Source organism: Hylobates moloch, unplaced genomic scaffold (genome assembly GCF_009828535.3).
Source record: "Hylobates moloch isolate HMO894 unplaced genomic scaffold, HMol_V3 SCAFFOLD_11, whole genome shotgun sequence".
Taxonomy (NCBI): Eukaryota; Metazoa; Chordata; class Mammalia; order Primates; family Hylobatidae; genus Hylobates; species Hylobates moloch.
This window is the reverse complement of record NW_026652286.1, coordinates 35,429,278-35,449,744: the sequence shown is the minus strand read 5'-3', so window position 1 is coordinate 35,449,744 and position 20,467 is coordinate 35,429,278. Positions and strand designations below refer to the sequence as shown.

General features: G+C 49.2%; 1 protein-coding gene across 15 annotated transcripts in view; it reads left to right on the top strand.

Annotated features, from left to right (window-relative positions):
- MICAL2 (microtubule associated monooxygenase, calponin and LIM domain containing 2) overlaps nucleotides 1-20,467 on the top strand; it is a 249,417-nt gene that overhangs the window by 145,578 nt on the left and 83,372 nt on the right. For 6 of the 15 annotated variants that reach the window (XM_032166594.2, XM_032166591.2, XM_032166593.2 and 3 more), the window contains 6 exons: nucleotides 5,112-5,219; nucleotides 6,254-6,440; nucleotides 7,940-8,028; nucleotides 9,270-9,372; nucleotides 12,003-12,060; nucleotides 13,082-13,308. In XM_032166594.2, the coding sequence (XP_032022485.1) occupies nucleotides 5,112-5,219; nucleotides 6,254-6,440; nucleotides 7,940-8,028; nucleotides 9,270-9,372; nucleotides 12,003-12,043 (528 nt within the window). In that variant the 3' untranslated portion in view covers nucleotides 12,044-12,060; nucleotides 13,082-13,308. Of the gene's footprint in view, nucleotides 1-5,111; nucleotides 5,220-6,253; nucleotides 6,441-7,939; nucleotides 8,029-9,269; nucleotides 9,869-12,002; nucleotides 13,309-20,467 lie in introns of those variants that run through there. The other 9 variants (XM_058446991.1, XM_058446990.1, XM_058446988.1 and 6 more) reach the window with 4 other exon arrangements.

Sequence of the window (20,467 nt, the reverse complement as noted above, 5' to 3'; positions counted from 1 at the left end):
CTCACAGAAGGGAAATGGCGTATGTGAGGTTAATAACCTCGTGTAATGCGAGATGATTGCCCTCCTGAAATGTTAGAATTAATTTGCTGAAAAATAATTAGAATTCAAAAGGGAGGAAAAGGTAATGAAAAACACCTAAATTCTTGAAAATTACAAGACTATTGAGAAATATTTAAAGGGTTGCAAAAGCAGTCCCATGGGACTTCGAAATTACTAATTCTTAAAAAACTAGTGGCTGGAACATGATCATCTCTGACCAGATCATCAGATTGCCCAACTTTGCATTTAGATGAATTGTTCTCAGCCTAATTATAAGCTCTTCTCTTGACCAGCCTCCCCAGGAGTGTGGTGTCTTGCCATCAATGCATGCTTCTCTTTGGTAGGAACCACTGGACTGGCTCTAACCCTGAGGTCCACACCAGGGTGACTTATCTGGGATTTCTCCATGAGTTGAGCATTTATTTCTCAGGATTGTGAGAACCTGGTGATTCCCCCAGTTGACTAAAGCAGTGCTACTCAAAGTGTGGGCCACAGGCAGGGACTGGGCTGTAATCCCATGATTATAGCAAGTGAGAGAGAGTAAGTGTTGGAAACTTGTAGAACCATTTGATATTGCCACACATTCAAGTGTGTGATCATATTTCTAGTTTATTTTCATTGTATCTGGAAATAACAGACCATAATGGATTAAATATTTAAAAAGAAAAAAACCTGTCATTAGCCACAGATAGTTTGAGGAGCAATGAGCTAGCAGAAGCCAGCTAGTTAGTTATATCTTCACTCTGAGAGCCGGTAAGGCCGTCCTGCTGTCAGGGAATAGAAGATAACCCTTGATGCCCAAGGCAACATTCACCTTCACGTTGGCCTTTGGGATGGGCTTCAAAAGCTCTCCCCTCATCCCAGGAGACAAGTTCTCCATCACCTTATTTCCCTGTGGCATCTCAAAGAAGTGCTGGTCTACCTCTTGGTGATTCTGGAATGCATTTCATCAGGTTGGGAAGGGCAGGTAGGAGACCCAGTACTGAGTTCCTTAAAGGTGCTTCCATTTTACTTTAAAAAAAAAAAAAAAAATGTCACCTTCTCGGGGTGGATGTGTGGGTGCCACGTGGAGAAAGGGAGCTTTTGGACCTAACGAAAGGTGGGACCAGGTGTGGTCTTCATCCTGGATCCCCTGCGCAGATGACCCAGACTGTGCCCTGTGCTGTAGGACAATGGAGCAGCTCTGCAGCTGCTCAGTTTTGGCAGCACCTCCCAGCAACCTCGCAGCCCTCTGCATGCTTCAGTAATGCCTCCCCAAGTCAGGGTTGCTCAGAAGCTCAGTGCACAAAGTGCTTATTAGCTAAGTAGTTAATAAGGTCTCATTAGGGATTTGTATTAAAAGCTCCAAAAAGTATAGTCTCTGCTTACTCAGGGGAGGCAGTAATTGTGCATGGGTATCTTGGCATCGCTGTGGTGCCTTTCTGGGAGAATACTGTGGAGCCAGTTCACACGCTGGGCCAGTGGAGGCAGTCACACAGGGGGCTGGGCAGGCAGTGCTGAGAGTATAACTGACCTCCCTGCCTTTCCTCCCACAAAGCCCAGGAAGTCCTTTGTATCCTATAGCCCCTATCTGAGGGGCCAAGCTGGGGGCCCCAGCAGGGGATGGAACATCAGGCAAACAATGGCTTATTGTCCTGAGCTGATACACCTGAACCTTTCTTGGAAGCAGGGGCTAAATTTCTCGGCATTTGTGGCCTCCTGGAAATGGCAGACAGTACACTTGGAAGCAGAATCCTAATCCCTCCCAGGTTGGGCCAGGGTAGAGGCAGGGTGGAAGGGGGAGCCAGGCCTGACAGCTGCTCCCAAGAAGTGGCAGGCTTGGTAAACTCTGATGAGGTCCCATCTGTCTAAGTTCAAGGGATCAGACACCCCCAGCAAGCCTGCATCCATGTCCTCTGCAGGCCCCAAAGCCGCACACGTGGTCTGGAGTGACCATTCCAAAGTTGCTGTAATGTTGGGCTTCCTAATGAGAAAGGGAGCAAGGAGCTCCTGGGCTTTGTTTGCACTAGCTTGCCAGGCACTCCTTTTCCCCGCTCAGCCCTATTTAGTGCCTGTGCTTTTGCTGGAAGCCAGTGAGTTAGCCTTAGGCCCTCAGGATGGGCACTGCTACCCATGGGGTAGCAGATGGGGAGCTGTGGTGAGCCCGTCATCTGCTTTGCAGTTCCCTGGACTCCCTGCTTTAAATTTGAGGCTTTCTCTTATCAGTTTAGATGTGGCCTCCCAAGGGCAGTCTTGGGTTTTGATGGAAGTCATCATTTCACTCACACACAAGTTACTGTTATTTGGTGTGGTGATGGATATCAACCCCTGCCCAGAGGCCTTGCAGCCTCCATTGCTGCTCTCTCTGGCCACATCTCCCAGAGGCTGGGTTCAGAAGCTGGGGAGGACCTAGAGCTTCCCTCCCTCTACGATCTTGGGATCAGGAGCAGTGTTTCTAGAATCTCATGCTATGTGTATTTACCTCCCCCAAGAAGAGACTGCAGCGATACCAGGGTGGGCTTCCAGAGCGGGCTTCCAGAGCTGGGGGTGAGGGGTGAAGGGGAGAGCAAGCTGGGGTTTGCAGAAGGTGGTATGTGTAATTGTGCCATGCTCTTTGGGCTGTCAGCTTCCACCCTTTCCCCAGCTCTTTGACACCTTGGTGGGGGTCCAGGCATTTGTAGGTGCCCTCAGGAGCACAGGCACCCACAACCTGTCACTGGGCCTTGCACCCCAGGGCCCAGGCAGAGCTGCCGCCTCGCTGTCTCCAAGCTGACCTTGCCGGGCGCTGGCTCTGGAGCCTGCTGCAGTCGCCATCCTGTCCTACCTGCCCAGTGTGTGCCCATTCCACATACTGCTCTTGTGGTACTGCTGGGAGGGACCTGAGAGCTTCAAGGCAGGCTAAGGCAGGTTGAATCCAGAGGAGGGAAGGGAGGGAGGAATCAAGGTATAAGAAAAAAACAAAACTGCTTCTCTCCACTCTCACACCACTCACCTCTGGTCACCAAATAGAGTGGGAATGTTTCTCCCCACCAACAAAATCTATAAACGGAAAGCTTTTCCCTGAGTTCTGCGAGCCATCCTTGCAAATTAGTTAAACCTGAGGAGGGAAACACAGTTACTGGTTTATTATACAGGATCTTATCAAGGATACAGAGGAACAGCCAGGTGAGGAGAGGCACAGGGCAGGGCATGTGGGAAAGGGCGGGCACCTCCACACCCTCTCTGGAGCACTGCCCTTCAGGGGCCTCTGCATGGTCCGCCCTCCAGAATCTCCAAACCCTAACCTTTTCGGTTTCTATGGAGGCTTCATTATGAAGGGCATGATCGATTACATCATTGGCTGTTGGTGATTAACTCAACCCTCAGCCTCTCTGCCCTTGTAGGTCAGTGTGTGGGGCTGAAAGTTCCAACCCTTTAATCACAGGGTTGGTTCCCCTGGCAACCAGCCCCATCCTGAAGCTATCCAGGAGCTCAAGAGTCACCTCGTTCCAGCAAAGGATGCTCCTATCACCCACGAAATCCCAGGGGATTTAGGATCTCTGCATCATCAGATGCTGCTGTCACTCAGAAAGGTACAAAGGTCTTCGGAGCTCTGCCTCAGGAACCAGGGGGCAGAGTCCAAATATGTATTTCCGACGATATCACAATATCATGCAAGGTAGTCCTGGCCCAGAGCCTGCTAAGTGCCAGGTAATAGGACACACATTCTCTCGCTCAGTCCTTTCCACAAACTCGGGAGACAGGTATAACTCTCCCCAGTTTACTAAATGAGGAACTGAGCTCAGAAGTTCTGTGCTTTATGCCAAGTCTCAGCACTGGCCTGTGGTGGAGCTGAGCCCATACCCTTCCCCTGGTCTTGCTGGTCCCTGAGCAGCTGCCTGCAGCCCTCCGGGGACAAGGGGTCTCTGGAAGAGGGTGGCTGCAGTCTGGCAGTCTACCTTTCTGTCTGAGGGGGCTTGGTTCCTGGTTTTCTTCTCTTCTTTGCTTGGCTTGTCTAACTCGCAGGTTTTGGGGGCTTTTGGGTAATGATTGGGTCTGAGTACCACGTGTACCCCATGCCCCTGCTGAGTGAAGCTCTGAATGGCCCAGGGCTGGGGGGCAGGAGACCGGAGTACAGTCTGGAATCTTGAATTTATTTGCTAAGCAGCCTCAGATAGACCGTTCCCTTCTCTGGGATTCATGTACACATCTGTGCAATGAGAGGCTCAGGAACTTCAGAAGGCCTTGCACCCCACAGTGGATGTAACAGTCCCGTGGCCCACCCAGGACTAAAAGGCTTTTGGTTTTTAATCTTTTCTTTCCTCGAATTTTTCTATTGAGTTAAAATATACATGACACAAAATTTACCACCTTGACCTTTTTTTATTTTTTTATTATTATTATTTTTTTTTGAGACACTGTTTTACTCTTGTTGCTCAGGCTGGAATGCAATGGTGTGATCTTGGCTCACCGCAACCTCTGCCTCCCAGGTTCAAGTGATTCTCCTGCCTCAGCCTCCCAAGTAGCTGGGATTATAGGCATGCGCCACCATGCCTGGCTAATTTTGTATTTTTAGTAGAGATGTGGTTTCTGCATGTTGGTCAGGCTGGTCTTGAACTCCCGACCTCAGGTGATCCGCCCATCTCGGCCTCCCAAAGTGCTGGGATTACAGGTATGAGCCACCACGCCCGGCCAGCCTTAACCATTTTTTAAGGGTACAGTTTAGTGGTATTAAATACATCCTTCGTGTGCAACCCTCACCATCCTCCCACTCCAGAACTCTTAGTTGTTGTAAAACTGGAACTCTGTACCCATTAAACAACAGCAAGCACTGTTCCACTGCCTGTCTCTACAGTTTTGACTACTTTAGGTACCACATATAAGTGGAATCCTAGAGTACTTGTGTTTTTGCAGCCACAGGGTTTTATTTCTTTTCTCCACATCCAGAATCCCCGCAGTCTGCTCCTGGCTGGTTTTGCTTCTCCTGGGTCATGGGGTGCTATTTGCATGTGGGTGAGGAGCCCTCTCCCCATCCATCCTGCTTGTGTTTTCCTCCTGGGTGCTAACTGGCTTCTACCTTTGTCTCTGTCTCCTCTGCCTCTGCTCTTGGTTAGCTGACGGTAGGGAAAGTGTCCAGCGGAATAGGGGCTGCAGCTGAAGTCCTGGTCAATCTGTACATGAATGATCACAGACCTAAGGCCCAGGCCACCTCTCCAGACCTGGTAAGGACATGCACCCCCAGCCTTCACCCACAGACACTGGCTGTGGCATCTCAGGGCGGGCACATGGGATGTGAAGAGGATTCCCTGGCCCTCCCGAGGCTCTTCTTCTCTTGGAACAAGAGGGGGCTGAGAATGAGCTGAATCAGGGCAGAAGTTAGAGGGAGGCTGCATTTCCTTAAAGACAGATCTCACTCGGGTCCCCTGTGGTCTTTTTGAAAATAGAGATATTCCTGCTGTCTGTGGCTTTGGAGAACAGCCTGGTAGAAAGGCCCAGGTGAGGCCATGAGCATAGTCGAATGGCCCTCACTTTCAGTGTTTAGTGTCCAACCTGAACAGACTCTGTGCATTGGATTGAGAAAAAAGTCATGGGGAAAATATCCCTTTGATTTGAATTCTCCCTTTCTCTAAACTAGGCTGCTCGCTGCCATCACCAGGAATTTTAGTTGACCATTCTTTCTGTTTCCTTTTGGCACATTGCCCTGGAATCGCCCAGAGGTACTGCTGCCCTGGCCCATGCCCTCCCACCTCACAATTAGGACTATAACTGACCAGATTTGATGCCACAAGCTTTCCCCACCCAACCTGTGCCACTGCAGGGGAACAGGACACCTAAAATACCCTCAGCGGGCCAGTTTCAGGACCTTTGTCCAGAACCAGGTGACACTTAATCCCAAGGACAGATCCTGGAAAGAATATCATGGGGTGGACAGGTTTGTGAGTAAAGCCCACTCTGTCAGACCAGGATCACTCCCACCCCAAAACCAGAGCAGCCAAGCTCGGGGAGAGCCCCTCCCGGGCCCACCTTGTTGTCTCTGGCCTGCCTGGGAGTACAGTTAACAGCAGCCCCTGCAGGGTTGGGGTCTGGGTTGGGGGCGTATCTTCCTACCCCTCCCTCTTTGCTGCAGTGGCAGGAGCAGGAAGCAGAAGCCCACGAGGTCCCCAGCATTCAGTGTGGAATTTCTAAAAGCCTTGGCCTGGCATTTGAAGGCTCAGGATAAGCCCTAATACACCCACTCTTCTCTCCCGATCCCCAGGAATCTATGCGAAAGTCATTTCCCCTTAACCTGGGAGGCAGCGACACGTGTTACTTCTGTAAGAAGCGTGTGTACGTGATGGAACGGCTGAGCGCCGAGGGCCACTTCTTCCACCGGGAGTGTTTCCGCTGCAGCGTCTGTGCCACCACCTTGCGCCTGGCTGCCTACACCTTTGACTGCGATGAAGGTAACCCCAGGGGCCAGGGCAGCACTGGGCTCTGGCCTTGGCCTCAGGTGTGTCGTTGGCTTGGGTTCCTGTCCCTCTGGTGGCTCTAGAACACCCAACACATGCCCAAAAGGAAGTAAGATGTCATCAGGAAAGCTGCTTAGGGAGACTAGGAGCTCCTGCTAGAAGGGGAGGCTGCCTGTGGTCCCAGGGAAGGGGTAGCATCAGCACTGTGGTGTGGCATACCAGGTCCTGGTGGGCACCTACTGTGTGCCCAGGGCTCTATGTACCTCTTCTTATGTAGCCTCACCACCCTCCATTGTCCCTGTATGGCCAAGAAAATCCAACCTGATACTCTCCGTTGCATGCTCAGCACCACACCTGGCATGCAGTAAGGTTCACCAAATGATGCAATGTTAATATTACTTACATAGTATGTGTTTTTAAAATAATCATCATAATGACATTCCCTCTGATAAGTGGCCTAACAAAGACATCAATGGAGGAATCATGCTCATCGGAACAAATGATTATTTTCTAATTTTCAGCACTTGACATTTGCTCTGTCATCGCTAACGAGAGGCAGTATAGCATGGCGCTCAATACACACCCTCAAACTAAACTGCCTGGGTTTGGCTCCAGACTCTACCACCTCCTAGCCATGGAACCTTGGGCCTGTTACTTACACTCTTGGTCTCCCAGTTTCCTCATCTGTAAAATGAGGTTAACGGTAATCCTTAGCTCTCAGGGTGGTTGTGATGACTGACGAGTTAATTCATGTGAAGCTTGTAGCATCGTGCCTGGCATACAGTAATTCCTATGTAAGTGTCCCCTACTGTTACAATTTTTACTATTGCTATCATTACCAGTGTAGCAGTGAGCAAGGGAGGCTTTTCTGGAAGGCGCACAGTGGTCCTGGGCAGTGACAGTTTCCCAGTGTGTGCCCCATCTGGGTCTTTTCCTCCCCATCACTGCTGCCATTTGCTCTCAGCCTTTCCCACCCACCAGGTATTCCACAAAGAAAGATTGAGGGTGTTCATACTCGAAGCTGTCTATTTTGCTGCCTGGCAACTGGTCTTATGAAGAAACTTGGCTCAGTTTGATTTGGGGATTTTTTTTAAATGTTGTCCTATTTATTATAAAGGATGCAGAGGAGCAGCCAGATGAAAAAGAGGCATGGGGTGTGGTATGGGAGAAGGGGCTCAGAGCTCCCATGCCCTCTCTGGGTGAGGGCATGCCACCCTACGGGAGCCGGAATGATTTGAAGGTCTTAGCCACATCCCTGGGAGCCCCCCATTGCTGGAGCTTGTCTCTGAGGCAGCAAAGGGCCCTCCTACCTCATCTCAGTGCCACTTCTTTAAGGAAGGTGACAGAAGCCGTTTCCCAAGTTTGAGCCACCCTGGGCTATTTCCATCATTACTATTTTTTGACTTGGACAGTGGCAGGCACTTGGCTTTTGTCTACTTAGCTCTAGTTTACAGGAGAAAAATTTTTCTGTATGTGTGTGCCTCTTTTTACAGGCAAATTTTACTGCAAGCCTCACTTCATTCACTGTAAAACCAATAGCAAACAACGGAAGAGACGGGCAGAGTTGAAGCAACAAAGAGAGGTATGTTTGTCTCAAACATGCTGGTGAAACGGGGAAGGCCCCTTGATAAGGGTTTCCAGTGATCCTCAAAGTTAGGCCAGCTTTTCTGGCCCTAGAGGGATTGAGATGACTCACAGATAAAGAAGAAAGCCTCTGCTTCCTGGTGTGGAGGGTTCTTCTGCTTCAGTCTGTTCCACAGCCTCTGGGGTGTGTCCCATTCCAGATGAGCTCCCAGGACAGTAGCCATGCTGGCTTCTCATAAGAAGCCTGGAAGAGCTTGCCCATGTGGAGGGGATGGGGTGATATGCTTAGCCACACAAAAGCCACGTAGCCCTCTGTACCTGGAACCCACCTGGCCACAAGGTGCTGTTTGCAAGAATGCCTGGTATAGGACCGACCCTTCTACATTTTCCAGGTCCTCTCCCAGGCTCTCGAAGTCAACAAAGTGACCAGCCCACTGAATTCATAGATGGTTTGTGGAAGCATCTCTTCTGGCACCTCTTAGCAAATTTCTTCTCTTGGGCTTGATTAATCATCTACCACTAGCAGCAACCCATAACTTAAAACTGTTTTCTAATTACCCAAATAGATAGGTTCAGTGTAAAAACATGGGAATGAAAGAATACAAAGAAACAAAGTTAAACCTCCTATAACCACTCTACCCTGAGAAAACCGCAGTTGACATTTTGTAACATCCCTTTCCAGGCTTTTTTCTATGTGAATATATTTTAACCAAGGTGGAATCCTATGCCTACAGTTTTATATTCTTCCTTTTCTTCACTAACTGTATATCAAGAATAGTTTCCCATGACATTAAAAATCCTGTTGGAGCATAATTTTTAATGCCTTTGGAAGATTCTAGTCTATAAATGGTCAATAATTTACTTCACTACCTCTGTATTACTGGATCTTTACATCGTTTGAATTTTTTTATCTTACAAATATTTTTACAGTGTACATCCTGGTGTGCATATCGTTATCTGTATTTCAAATTAGTTACTTGATGTATATCACTAGGAATGAGATTGCCGATCAAAAGGCGTGCATATTTTTGAAGGCTCGTGACTCCTATGGTCAGTTGGCCCCTAGAAAAGTGCCCGTGTTCAGCACCGGCTGCAGCATGAGTTGCGGGGCTGAGATTATTGTGGGGGCTGGTCGCAGGGTCTGGCGAGTTCGGTTTGTATTGGCTCTCTGTCTGCTTTGTTGAAGTAATCCTCTGGAAGACGTACAGACTAATGCCCTCACTTCGATCTCTTTCTCAGGAGGAGGCGACATGGCAAGAGCAGGAAGCCCCTCGGCGAGACACTCCCACCGAAAGTTCTTGCGCTGTGGCTGCCATTGGCACCCCGGAAGGCAGCCCCCCAGGTATCTCCACCTCCTTCTTTAGGAGGGCGCTGGGCTGGCCCCTCAGGCTGCCGAGGGACCTGTGTAACTGGATGCAGGGAGTCCTGCAAGCCGCTGGCCGCCATATCAGGGACAATGCTTACAACTACTGCTACATGTACGAGCTCCTGAGCCTGGGGCTGCCACTCCTCTGGGCGTTCTCTGAGGTCCTGGCAGCCATGTACAGGGAATCTGAGGGCTCCCTCGAGAGCATCTGCAACTGGGTGCTCAGGTGCTTCCCAGTCAAGCTCCGCTGACATGCCTGGCCGCCCCGAAGTGCCTTCACATTTCCAGGGAGGCTTCAGATGGCAGTGCGTTTGCAGTTTGCTCAGGCTCTGGCCAGGAAGCCTAGCAGTCTCTAAGCAATTAGCTCAAAGCCAAAGAGTTTCACATGGGCCACCTCCACCTGGCCTTATCAGGGTGAACATCTACTCACGGTGCTAGGGCCAGGGACGATATGAAGGATCTTTTCTATAGCTTTGTACATATATATCTGTCTGTTTGTATATATATATATATACCAAAGTGAGCCATACTTCTGGGTTTACATTTCAATTTTTTAAATTTTAATAAGCCTAGAGAAAGCATTTTTTTCTATGAGTGTCAATTTTTCTAAACGTGAGTTTGAAGCTTATAACCAGTTTTATAAATCCCTTGAACATTGCAGTGAGTTATCAGAGCCACTGCATGCAAAGTGGATGATTTAAGATTTTACACACCTGAAAGTGAGTGTGCCATCTCCTGACCAGTGCCTTTTGACTTAGGTACCCAGATGCCACTTGTCAGCAGCAGGATACTTTTTACAACACGAAAGCGTAATTATTGTAGAAGAAGAGAGTAGAAGGGCAGAATAGAATTCAACTTACAAAAGCACGGAGTAGTGTGTGATTGGCTGTTATCTGTCCCCCTGGGGGGAGGACTGTTTTGCTCCCTTGTTTTGATGTTAAATAGTAGCTTAAATGCTTCCCCCCCATGCCAACTCACAGCCAAATGACAAAGAACCATGGGGTTTCAACAGATTCTACAAACATGCATTTTCCCTTCCCACTAATGGGCACTGCAGTGAAAGCCCACTGGCATTTGACCATGGAGCTGATGCAGTGCTGAAGATGAGCTCTTTCAGCTGATGGCATTTTAGACCCTGTGGCTCCCAGCAGATACCCCAGCCCAGGCTACAGGCTAAGCCAAGGCTGTGCAGGGTCCATACTGGTCAGGCCGAGTGGAGTGGAAGACTCTGTCCACTTATGTGGTGTCCTTTGAGACTGAGGGGGTTTGTTAGCACATCAGGCTATTGCTGGGAAGCGTGGCCTGCCCAGTGAGCATTGCCTGTGGACATCCTGACTGCTTAGCTGCTCCGCTGCCATGCATATGTGGTCAAAACAGAAACCATTTTCACACTGCCCTGGGAAAGGAATGGGTCTGACCTCCAGGGGAAGCTCTACCGTATCTTGACTGGCAAGGAAGGCTGGGAGTGGAAGCTGTTTAGGGACTGATCCAAAGGAAATATGCATTAGTAAGGGTAAAAATGAGCATGCAGGTCCACCTACATTCTTCACTCTGGGTATCTAGAAGAGTCCTCAGCTCTCCCTACTCCACGCTGCCTAGACATACATACCTGCAGGGTCTGGCTGAACAATCAAGGGGCTGCCAGAGAAAGGCCATCTACAGAGCTCAGTGTATCTGGAGTTGCTGGGCCCAAGATAGCTCTGTGCAGTTATCACTAGAGATGCCTCTGGATTAACTAAGAGGTGTGCCTGGGTGTGGGTGAGGAGCCAGAACCTTTGAGAGCTTTGAGATGAAAGTTTCTATGGGGCGGGAAGAAAGGAGGAGGTGCATTTTTACAAACACTTCCCTGAAATCCTTGGGAAAAACAGAGGCATGGCCGTGGCCAACTCTGTGGGAACCGGCGCCTCTGTCCTTGTTGGCACTGTTCTCAGTCCGATGACTTGCATTGTGTTTTCTCCAATTTTTGCTGGGATTTTAATGTTCAGCATGGTGGGAGGAACCCTTGATTCCTTTTGTTTGAGTATAGAAAGTAAATTCTCAAGGTCATGATGTGAACGGCCATGGTATTGTGATTATTTTCAGCTCATGATAGGCTGAGATGCTTTGTGGAGAGTTCCATGAAGCCAGAGTCGGAATCTCTGACTGTCATGTACAGCCATAATGAGACTGGTTTGAATTACTGTGGTGAGACAGGGTGTGCCTGTCAGAAATCTGAGATGTTTGTATGCTCTGAGATGTTGAACCTTTCTGGTGGGCAGCACCAACATCCAGGGGTGGACCCCAGAGGATGGATGCCTCTAGGCCTCCGCAACATATTCAAGAATGAATAGGAGACACTAGAGTAAAATGGGGGCAGAGAGAATATCAGGGAGCAAGATGCAAACTGTGTGCATCCACTCTTGTAAACAAGTAGATGGTCACAACCAGAAAGGTTCATCTCTCCTAAGCAAACAGTGACTCTTTCAGAGGAAGTTTCCCTCTTTCAATAGTTGCCTTATTTTCAACTCCGGTGCCCTCTCGTGATGTTAATCATTTCCTTTTTTCCCCACACTAAGTTCTCTTTTCTATCTTTCTCTCTCTTTCCAATCTTACCCCATGGCCATCAGTTCATTTCAGCCTTCCAGTGCTACACCCACTTCTTGGCTGACACACTTCTGCTCTAAGGTGACTGGTTTTCTTGCCAATTTTCAAAGAGTGGTACTAACCCCCAACCCGCTTTCCGCACCTCATCCTCTCCGCCAGCGGTACTGGTTGCGCTAACTGTGAGTGTCTTGCATACTGATGGACTCATTTGGTGGCATGGTTGGCTAACAGCATGGGGGAGTGTTCAGCTTGAGACCCATGTCTGTGTTCATTTCCCGTGGAGCTGGCAGCCTGGTCTACCCCAAGTGCATGCCCCGCCTCTCCTCTCTCCCTTGGGTCTGCCTGCGTGCGTGCTTCTCCAGTTGCGCCTGCGAAGCCACCTACTTTCTTGGGAGGTTCGACCTTGATCATGAGACAGTACCATGAGGGGGCCTCTGTCACCTTTGAAAAGAACACTTTTCGAGCAGCCTCAAAAAGCTCATACATACCAGCCCTTTCTTAAATTGGCTCTAATGTAAAGATTGTTCATGTCATTTATCAAAACCATAGGTGATTATTTGGAGGGATTTAAAAAACGTAATTACTCTCAGGCCTCATCCCAAGCTTGACACATGCTCTCTAGGTTGAACACATAATCACAAATATTCTAGCAAATCCTGCCTTGCTTGCAGCCTGCACTGTAGACCCAAGGGTTTTGCTGTGGCTCTTCTTATCTCCCTTGGCTCATAAAGCCCCAGATGACGCCAGAGCTTCAATTAGAGCCATCATCATCCCAGGCAGGGATATCTTTGAGAAATGACTCAGTTCAGCCCCAGGCCCCTGTGGATCTGCTTAAAGCACACATTTCTGCTGACTCTTGTAGCTGGGGCAGCAGGATAATCACCAACATGCTCTTAACGAGACACAACACACCAAGCACAGTGGAGCTGTCCTAGGCAACCCTCGCGGTCTCAGGCTGCGGTGGGCATCTGTCCTGCATGCGGCCCAGACCACCCTGACCCCTGGGGCCGGCCTGCCTGGCCCTGCATGCTGCACGCTCACTGCGTTTGTGCAGATCCTGGCCAGTACGAAGTCGTTGCTCTTGTCTTATCTTCTCTTACAGAGTCTCCCTCCCTTTATAGAATGTCAACCAAAGAGTGCCCTCCTCCCCTCTCAGCCTCCTCTTTAGCTAGCCTCCCCATCTCATCACAACGCATGTCTGTGACCTTTGGTAATCATTTACAGTGCCACACGGAACCCTGTATTTTGCACACAGCAAAACAATGTTTAGCTTTATTTATGGTATTTGATGCTGTAAATGGAAATAAATATTGTTCTTTGTAAAGCTCATTGTTTCCTCTCTTCTTTGCCGTGGAAGCTTCTAAAACCTCACACACAGGGATTGGTGTAGGGGGTTCATTTTCCCTACACTGCTGGCGGGACTTGCACTTGGGGTGACACAGGACTCTCTGGGGCTGCGCTGGGTGCTCTGAAAGGAAATATTACCCAGGGGTAATATTTGGAAACTGTCACCAATGCTCCTGGGCCAGGCTTTGGGATCTCTTTCTTGAACACTCATTGTACTTTGCTGTTCTAGATGCTGGGCATAGTGGGTGAGGGTCAGTGTCCCCTCAATGATTAGAAACAGACTGTATTGACGGCTACCTGTACTCGTTTCCCCCACACACCCAAGCGTGGCTCTACAGGAGAGCTTTCTCTATGAACCTTACACTAATTTAGGTTCCTATTTAGCAAAGGTTGGTCTGGAACACTTCGTGCTGGTCCACAGCTGAGTGGCAAGTGGAAGGTAAGGAGGAAGGACTGGGTATGAATATCAGGATGGCAATGAAGTCGGCAGTGTGCTCATCCCATGGAGAGCCACTGCCGTCCTAAGAGACCTCTCCTGTCCCAAAGGCTCAGGGCATTCAGTGTCTATGGTGTGAGGCCCTGCCCTAGCGCCACCCTAAGTATAGTATTCATGGCAGGCCCCAGGCAACTCCAGGCTGTGTTTAAGGGAAAGATTTGAAGCCTCACTCGGCTATCCTGGGCAGTGCCAAAGTCATCTGGTCCTCAGCCTCCCCTGGGTGGGATTCCTGCCATTTCCTGGCTGGGTGTAGCTGGGCTTCTGACACTGGTATGAAAAGTCACCTGTGAACCTCATGAAGTCCCTGGCACCTCCAAATGGATGTTTCGGAGGCTGTGGTCTCTGATGCCTGGATCTACCTTCAGAGCTGCCTCAGGTCATGACCAAGGGTTCTGTACTCTTACCCGGGTGATATATTCCCACTTCTTTTTTTTTTTTTTTTTTGAGATGGAGTCTCGCTCTGTCGCCCAGGCTGGAGTGCAGTGGCGCAATCTCAGCTCACTGCAAGCTCCGCCTCCCGGGTTCACGCCATTCTCCTGCCTCAGCCTCTCCGAGTAGCTGGGACTACAGGCTCCCGCCACCATGCCTGGCTAATTTTTTTTGTATTTTTAGTAGAGACAGGGTTTCACCATGGTCTCGATCTCCTGACCTCATGATCCGCCCGCCTCGGCCTCCCAAAGTGCTAGGATTACAAGCATGAGATACATTCCCCACTTCTATTCAAGGAGGGATGTTAGGGACTGTAAGTCAGGTGCTGGGCTGTGCAAGTGACTCATTCCTTTATGCATTCATTTATTCAGCAAATGTTTGTCCTAGGCCTTATTCTAAGCCCTAGGTACAGCAGGGAACCATGTGAAGTCCCCACACCTCCCTGCACCTTAGAGATGTGGCTCAGTATTGCTGTACTAGATGAGATCTGTTATATTTAACTGTGCATGTGCTCATTTGTTTGCTCAACTATGTGATATTTCCTGAGCATCTACTATGGACTAGGAATAGAGCAGGGAGTAAAGCAGACAAAAATCCTCACTTTATCATCAAAAGTGTGACACCCCAAGAGGTGCTTCACCAACAAAGGAGTCCATGGTCACAACATTTGAGGAATATTTTGTACTGATCTTGCCAGTCCTACCCCGACCTGGAGACTCACAAGATTCATTAGCGTGTTAAGTCTCTGAGGCATCCTCATAGAGAAGTTTAATCAACTTTGTGAAAGTCAGTTGTCCCATACTTATGTGAACATGTTGTTTTGGTTTGCTTTTTTTGAATATTGCATTCTACATACATAGTTTTGGTAGACTAGTCTTTAATTCAGAGATATTGGATTAAAGACTTAGAATTTTAAAAGGAAAACCATATAATTAAATATTAAATAGAATTAAGTATTGATTAGATATGGGGTGATAACCTTCTAAGCATAAATCCTCTAATAGGAAGAAGAACACACAAGGAAAACATGACACAAATCTGATTATATACATTTTTAAAACTTAATGTAGAATAATAAAATACCAGACCATTAGACTAGAGAAAAATATGAACTGAATGTAATAACAAAGAAGTTCATTGCATGGTATTTTCAAAGTTCATTTAAAACAGATGTTCCTGGGCACGTCTCACAGTGTAGATGATCAGTTAATATTTGTTGATTAAAGAGTCAATGATAAACAGGCAAAGGCCATAAATAGGCAATTTACACTTAAGCAAAATTTAAAAGTTAACACTAAAAAGAAAAAGCAAGCATTTACAAAAGTATTCCGACTTGGTTTTTAAAGGAAGTAAATTAATTATGGTGCACATGGGCCAGGTGCGGTAGCTCACACCTGTAATCCCAGCACTTTAGGAGGCTGAGGCGGGCAGATCACTTGAGGTCAGGAGTTCAAGACCAGCCTGACCAACATGACAAAACCCTGTCTCTACTAAAAAAAAAATTAGCTGGGCATGGTGGCACACACCTTTAATTCCAACTACTTAGGAGGCTGAGGCATGAGAATCACTTGAACCCAAGAGGCAGAGGTTGCAGTGAGCTGAGATCATGCCAGTGCACTCCAGCTTGGATTGCAGAGTGAGACTCTGTCTCAAAAAGAAAATAATAAAAATTATGGTGCATCTACTGAATTAGTAAAGAAAAAAGTAAAACTGTAAGAAAAAAATATGAACTTCATCCCAAGTATTGAGTAAAAAGTAAACTGGGAGAATCTTTTCCTGGGAAGCATTATGGCAACCCTGATTAAGATCCAGAAAAGGGCTCTGACCTGTTGGCCTAATAATTCTACTGCAGGGAATTTATCCTGAGGAAATAATCCAGCAGAAGAAATAAATCTCTGTGCAACTTGAATGTGTAAGTCGGTCAAGCAGAGTGGGTGGGCTGTTCCCCTTTATTTCTGTAAATGCATTCATTTTTACAACTTAAGAAAAAAAAAAAAGGCTTAAGTAAGTAAAAGAAGTTGCTACATCTTTTACTGCTCCTCAGCCAGCTGTTATATAGGGAACATTTTCTCTGTGCCAGGTACTGGGCCAAGAATTTTATGTGCAGAACTTCATTAGCTCTTCACCTCCTTGTGGCAACCTTGCGGTCAGTACTGATGTTAAAGAAGCTCCTGATACTAGGGAGGCAGAAGCAAGTCTAGAGCCACGTTTTCCACTGTGAAGGGACTGAGTCCCACAGCCCAGGCTAGGAGTCAGGTGCCTGCTCTAAGAGGAACCTCGGTGCATGCTGAGGGCCTGGGCTCCACCAAAGACCAGGCTTTGCTCCCAGCACTTGGTACTGACTCAGTGGCATTTGACAGGTCCCTTCTGTGAACTGGGGCTAAGGATGCCTCTAGCGTAGGGTTTTCCAAGGTGTTTGGCTCTCAGGACGGCAAGATCTCTTTGCCATGTTCTAGATAGCACTTTTCTGATTTTGCACAGCATAGAGCGCCCAGAGGAAAACTTTTCAGGCATTCTCGATTAACTGGGGCTCAGAACACCTGACAGGACACCTTCGGGTTGGGAACTAGACAGCGGTCCCGATTCACACTGGTGGCACCATCTGTTTTTCTCCAGGTTTCTGATTCCCCAGCCTTCTTAAAGTCAACAGCCACCTCCCTTCAGACACCCAGGCCTCAGCTCTGGAGCTCCCCTTCCCTCCCACCACCTGTCAGCAGACTTTGGTTTTGCCTTAGCGAGTGCCCGAGTCTCAGCAAGGAGGCGGCATAGGCTCTCACTTTGTGCCCAGCTGCCCACTTGCTCCACACCTGATGTCTATTGTGCATGTCCAGCTCAAGTGTCCACTCCAACCGCTGATTTTCCCCCAAAACAGGCTCTGCCCTTAGCCTTCCCCATTTCTGGAGACTGCAATTCCCCGTTTCTTGTTGCTCGGCCCAAAGGCCCTAGAGTCATTCTTGACTCTTCTTTCTCTCGACCTCACATGAAATCCATTAGCAAATTTGAGGAACATCCAGAACCTGTCCATTCCCTACCACCTCCACACTAACCAACCTCCGCCACTGTCATCCAAGTTATTGCAGCCACCACTCTGGGGCCCCCTGCTTCTCCCTTCACCCCTCAACCTCCTCAACAAAACAGCTGGATTATCCTTTTGTTTATTTGTTTTGAGACAGTGTCTTACTTTGTCACCTAGGCTAGAGTGATCTCACTCACTGAAAACTTCACCTCCCAGATTCAAGTGATTCTTATGCCTCAGCCACCCGAGTAGCTGAGACTATAGGCACCTGCCACCACATCCAGCTAACTTTTGTATTTTTAGTAGAGATGGGGTTTTGCCATGTTGGTCAGGCTGTTTTCTAACTCCTGACCTCAAGTGATCCTCCCCCCACAGCCCACACCTGTGCTGGGATTACAGGTGTGAGCCACTGTGCCTGGCCTGAATGATCCTTTTAAAATTTACATCTCACCACTGCTCAAAACTCCAGCAGCTCTCTAGCTCATTGCATGCAAACACCAAAAGCATGATGGATTCAAAGGGCTCTATGGGGTCTGGCCCCTACTCTGACCTCCTATTCTACTTTCCCTTACACACTCTGACCCAGCCACATTCTCTCTTAGAGCCTTTGTGCTGTCTGTTTCCTCTGCCAAGAACGCCCTTCCCTGGCATTCATATGGCTGAGCCTGTCCTTTATTCAAATTTGTCCATGTGTCCCCCAATCCCCACAGTGAGGTCTACTTTTAGTCCCGAGACCTGCACTCCCCAGCAATCTTGCTCCCCCTTACCCTACTAGACAGTTTTTCCACTGCACACATTTATTGCCTTCAACATATTGTGTAATTCACTCCTTTATTATATGTCTTGCTTATTTATGTTTTCCAACCTTGCTGGAATGCAAACTCTGTGAGGGCAGGGATCTTGGTTGCCTTTGAATGCTTGTATAACCCCAACAAAATAGCACTTAGCACATAGTAGGCCCTCAAAAAATATTTTTAGGATATATGCCCTCTGGCCTGGACCTCAGACTGCAGAACATGCAGCCATCTCGGGCTGGGGAAGGTCTGGCTGGCATCCAGCGTGGTTCAGGAGGGAGACCTGGAGGAAGAGAAGTCTGACATTGTGTGTCCTGGCTGCCACTGCAGACCCCGAATATGAGAAGGGAGTTTTGATTTTGCTTCTATTTTGCCTTCTGAGGGGCGTCATTGTCATGTACAACTCTTGGGAGAGCTGGGTCTGCACAGCAGCAGGTGGGCCTTGGATGCCTCCTCTCAGGGACAAGCTGAAGTTGGCAGCAGAGAGCAGTTCCAGCAGCATCCCTTTTGGGGCATCAAGGCCCAGGCCACTGGCCTCACACACATCCTCTGTCCCCTCTTCACTGTGCCTTGCTCTGGGGTCCAGACACAGGAACCCAGGTGGCAGATGTGAGACAAGGGACAGGGTAGGCAACACTCCACCCACCATAACCTGGGCTGGAGGGTGTGGCCCCCATGCCAAGGCATGTGGGTGGCTCAGCATGGCTTTGATCCCCTGAGTCCAGTTATCCTGCAAGTGCCTATAACTGAGACTAAGAGATGCTGCCTGCCCGGCAGCAGAGGGGCTAGGGAAGCAGGGGACCCACCCTCAGATAAAGGGGCCAACTCGGCCGGGCGCAGTGGCTCACGCCTGTAATCCCAGCACTTTGGGAGGCCAAGGCGGGCAGATCACGAGTTCAGGAGATCGAGACCATCCTGGCTAACATGGTGAAACACCGTCTCTACTAAAAATACAAAAAAAAAAAAAATTAGCATGGCATGGTGGCGGGTGCCTGTAGTCCCAGCTACTTGGAAGCCTGAGTCAGGAGAATGGCATGAACCCAGGAGGCGGAGCTTGAAGTGAGCCAAGATTGTGCCACTGCACTCCAGCCTGGGCAACAAGCGAGACTCCATCTCAAAAAAAAAAAAAAAAAGAGGCCAACTCTTCCATTTGTAGGAGCCTAGAAGTGCCAGAAGATCAGATTTTCTCTTTTCCCACCCCCAACCTACACCAGGCCCTGGCTGCGACTCCCTTGGGGACATATGGCAGCTGGATGAGGATTGTTTGCTCAGTCCTGGGGTCTTGCCACTGCTCTGGCTGGGTTCTGAACAGGAGAGAAGGACGGTGAGCCCCAGGCTACTTCCCTTCCTGCTTTACGAGGTTGCTGCTGGGCTGCCTTCCCAGAAAGTTAGAGTTCTTCCTGCCCACCTCATTCAGAGGAATGCGGGTATAGGTCCTGGCTGTGCCCAAAGCTGAAGGCTCACAGCTGGCCAGACACAGCGCCTGTAGTGGCGGAAGAAGAGGGAAGAAAAGAGGCAGGTTCCAAGAAGAAGGCTCCAGACCTACTGCTGCTGGCAAAGAAATTCAGCTTCCCTGATACTCTGGAGCCTGCAGAGCTGTTGGGAAGATACAGCGTGTGCCCCCACCCCTCACCTCGGTGGAGGAGTCCTGGTGTCCAGAGGGAGCCATGTGCTGAGGGCTGGTGCCAGATCGCCAGCCGTCTGTGGTGGCATTTCCCTGTGTCTGGCCCAGCGTCCAGGATGAGGGCTTCGCGGGAGGAGCAGCTCAGCTCTGCTGAGTGCTCTTCTCTGTGGAGAAGGGGCTGAGGCTTGGCACTACCTGTCAAAGGTTGCATCTTCCTTCAGGTTTACATTTTAATTTATTGGTCCCTGCATGAAGGCTGCTGCTAGGGCCAGCCAGGGCCCCTTGAATGACACCATCCACCCTGGCTTGTGGGCAGTGGAGGATGTGTCCGTGTGTATCTGCACACCTACACACACGGGCCAGGCCCACTCCTGGAAGGAGTACAGCAAGGCAGGGCGGCCATGCCCCAGGGCAGAGGGGCCAGAGGCCCAAGATTGCCCATCAATTTGTTCACTCCCTGAAGATCCGTGGACTCCCGTTCCCATGACTGCACCCTGAGGAGTCACTCTCAGAAGCCCCCATGAGGGCAGCCAGCCCATCTTGCCACCTGTGCCTTTTCCCTAAAGGGCCACACACTGAAAAGGACTTTGGCTCTGGCATCGACTAGTCTCCTTCCCAGAGCAATTGTGACATACCCTGGCAGTAGGTAGAAGGACTGCCTGCCACAAGCATCTTCCTAGGGCCCTCCCTCATCCTGCTGGAGGCTTGTAGTGTCCCCTTTTATAAGAGGGCAGGGAGACAGCTCTGCTTAGAATCCCAGATATCTGCCTGTGTGTGCTCAG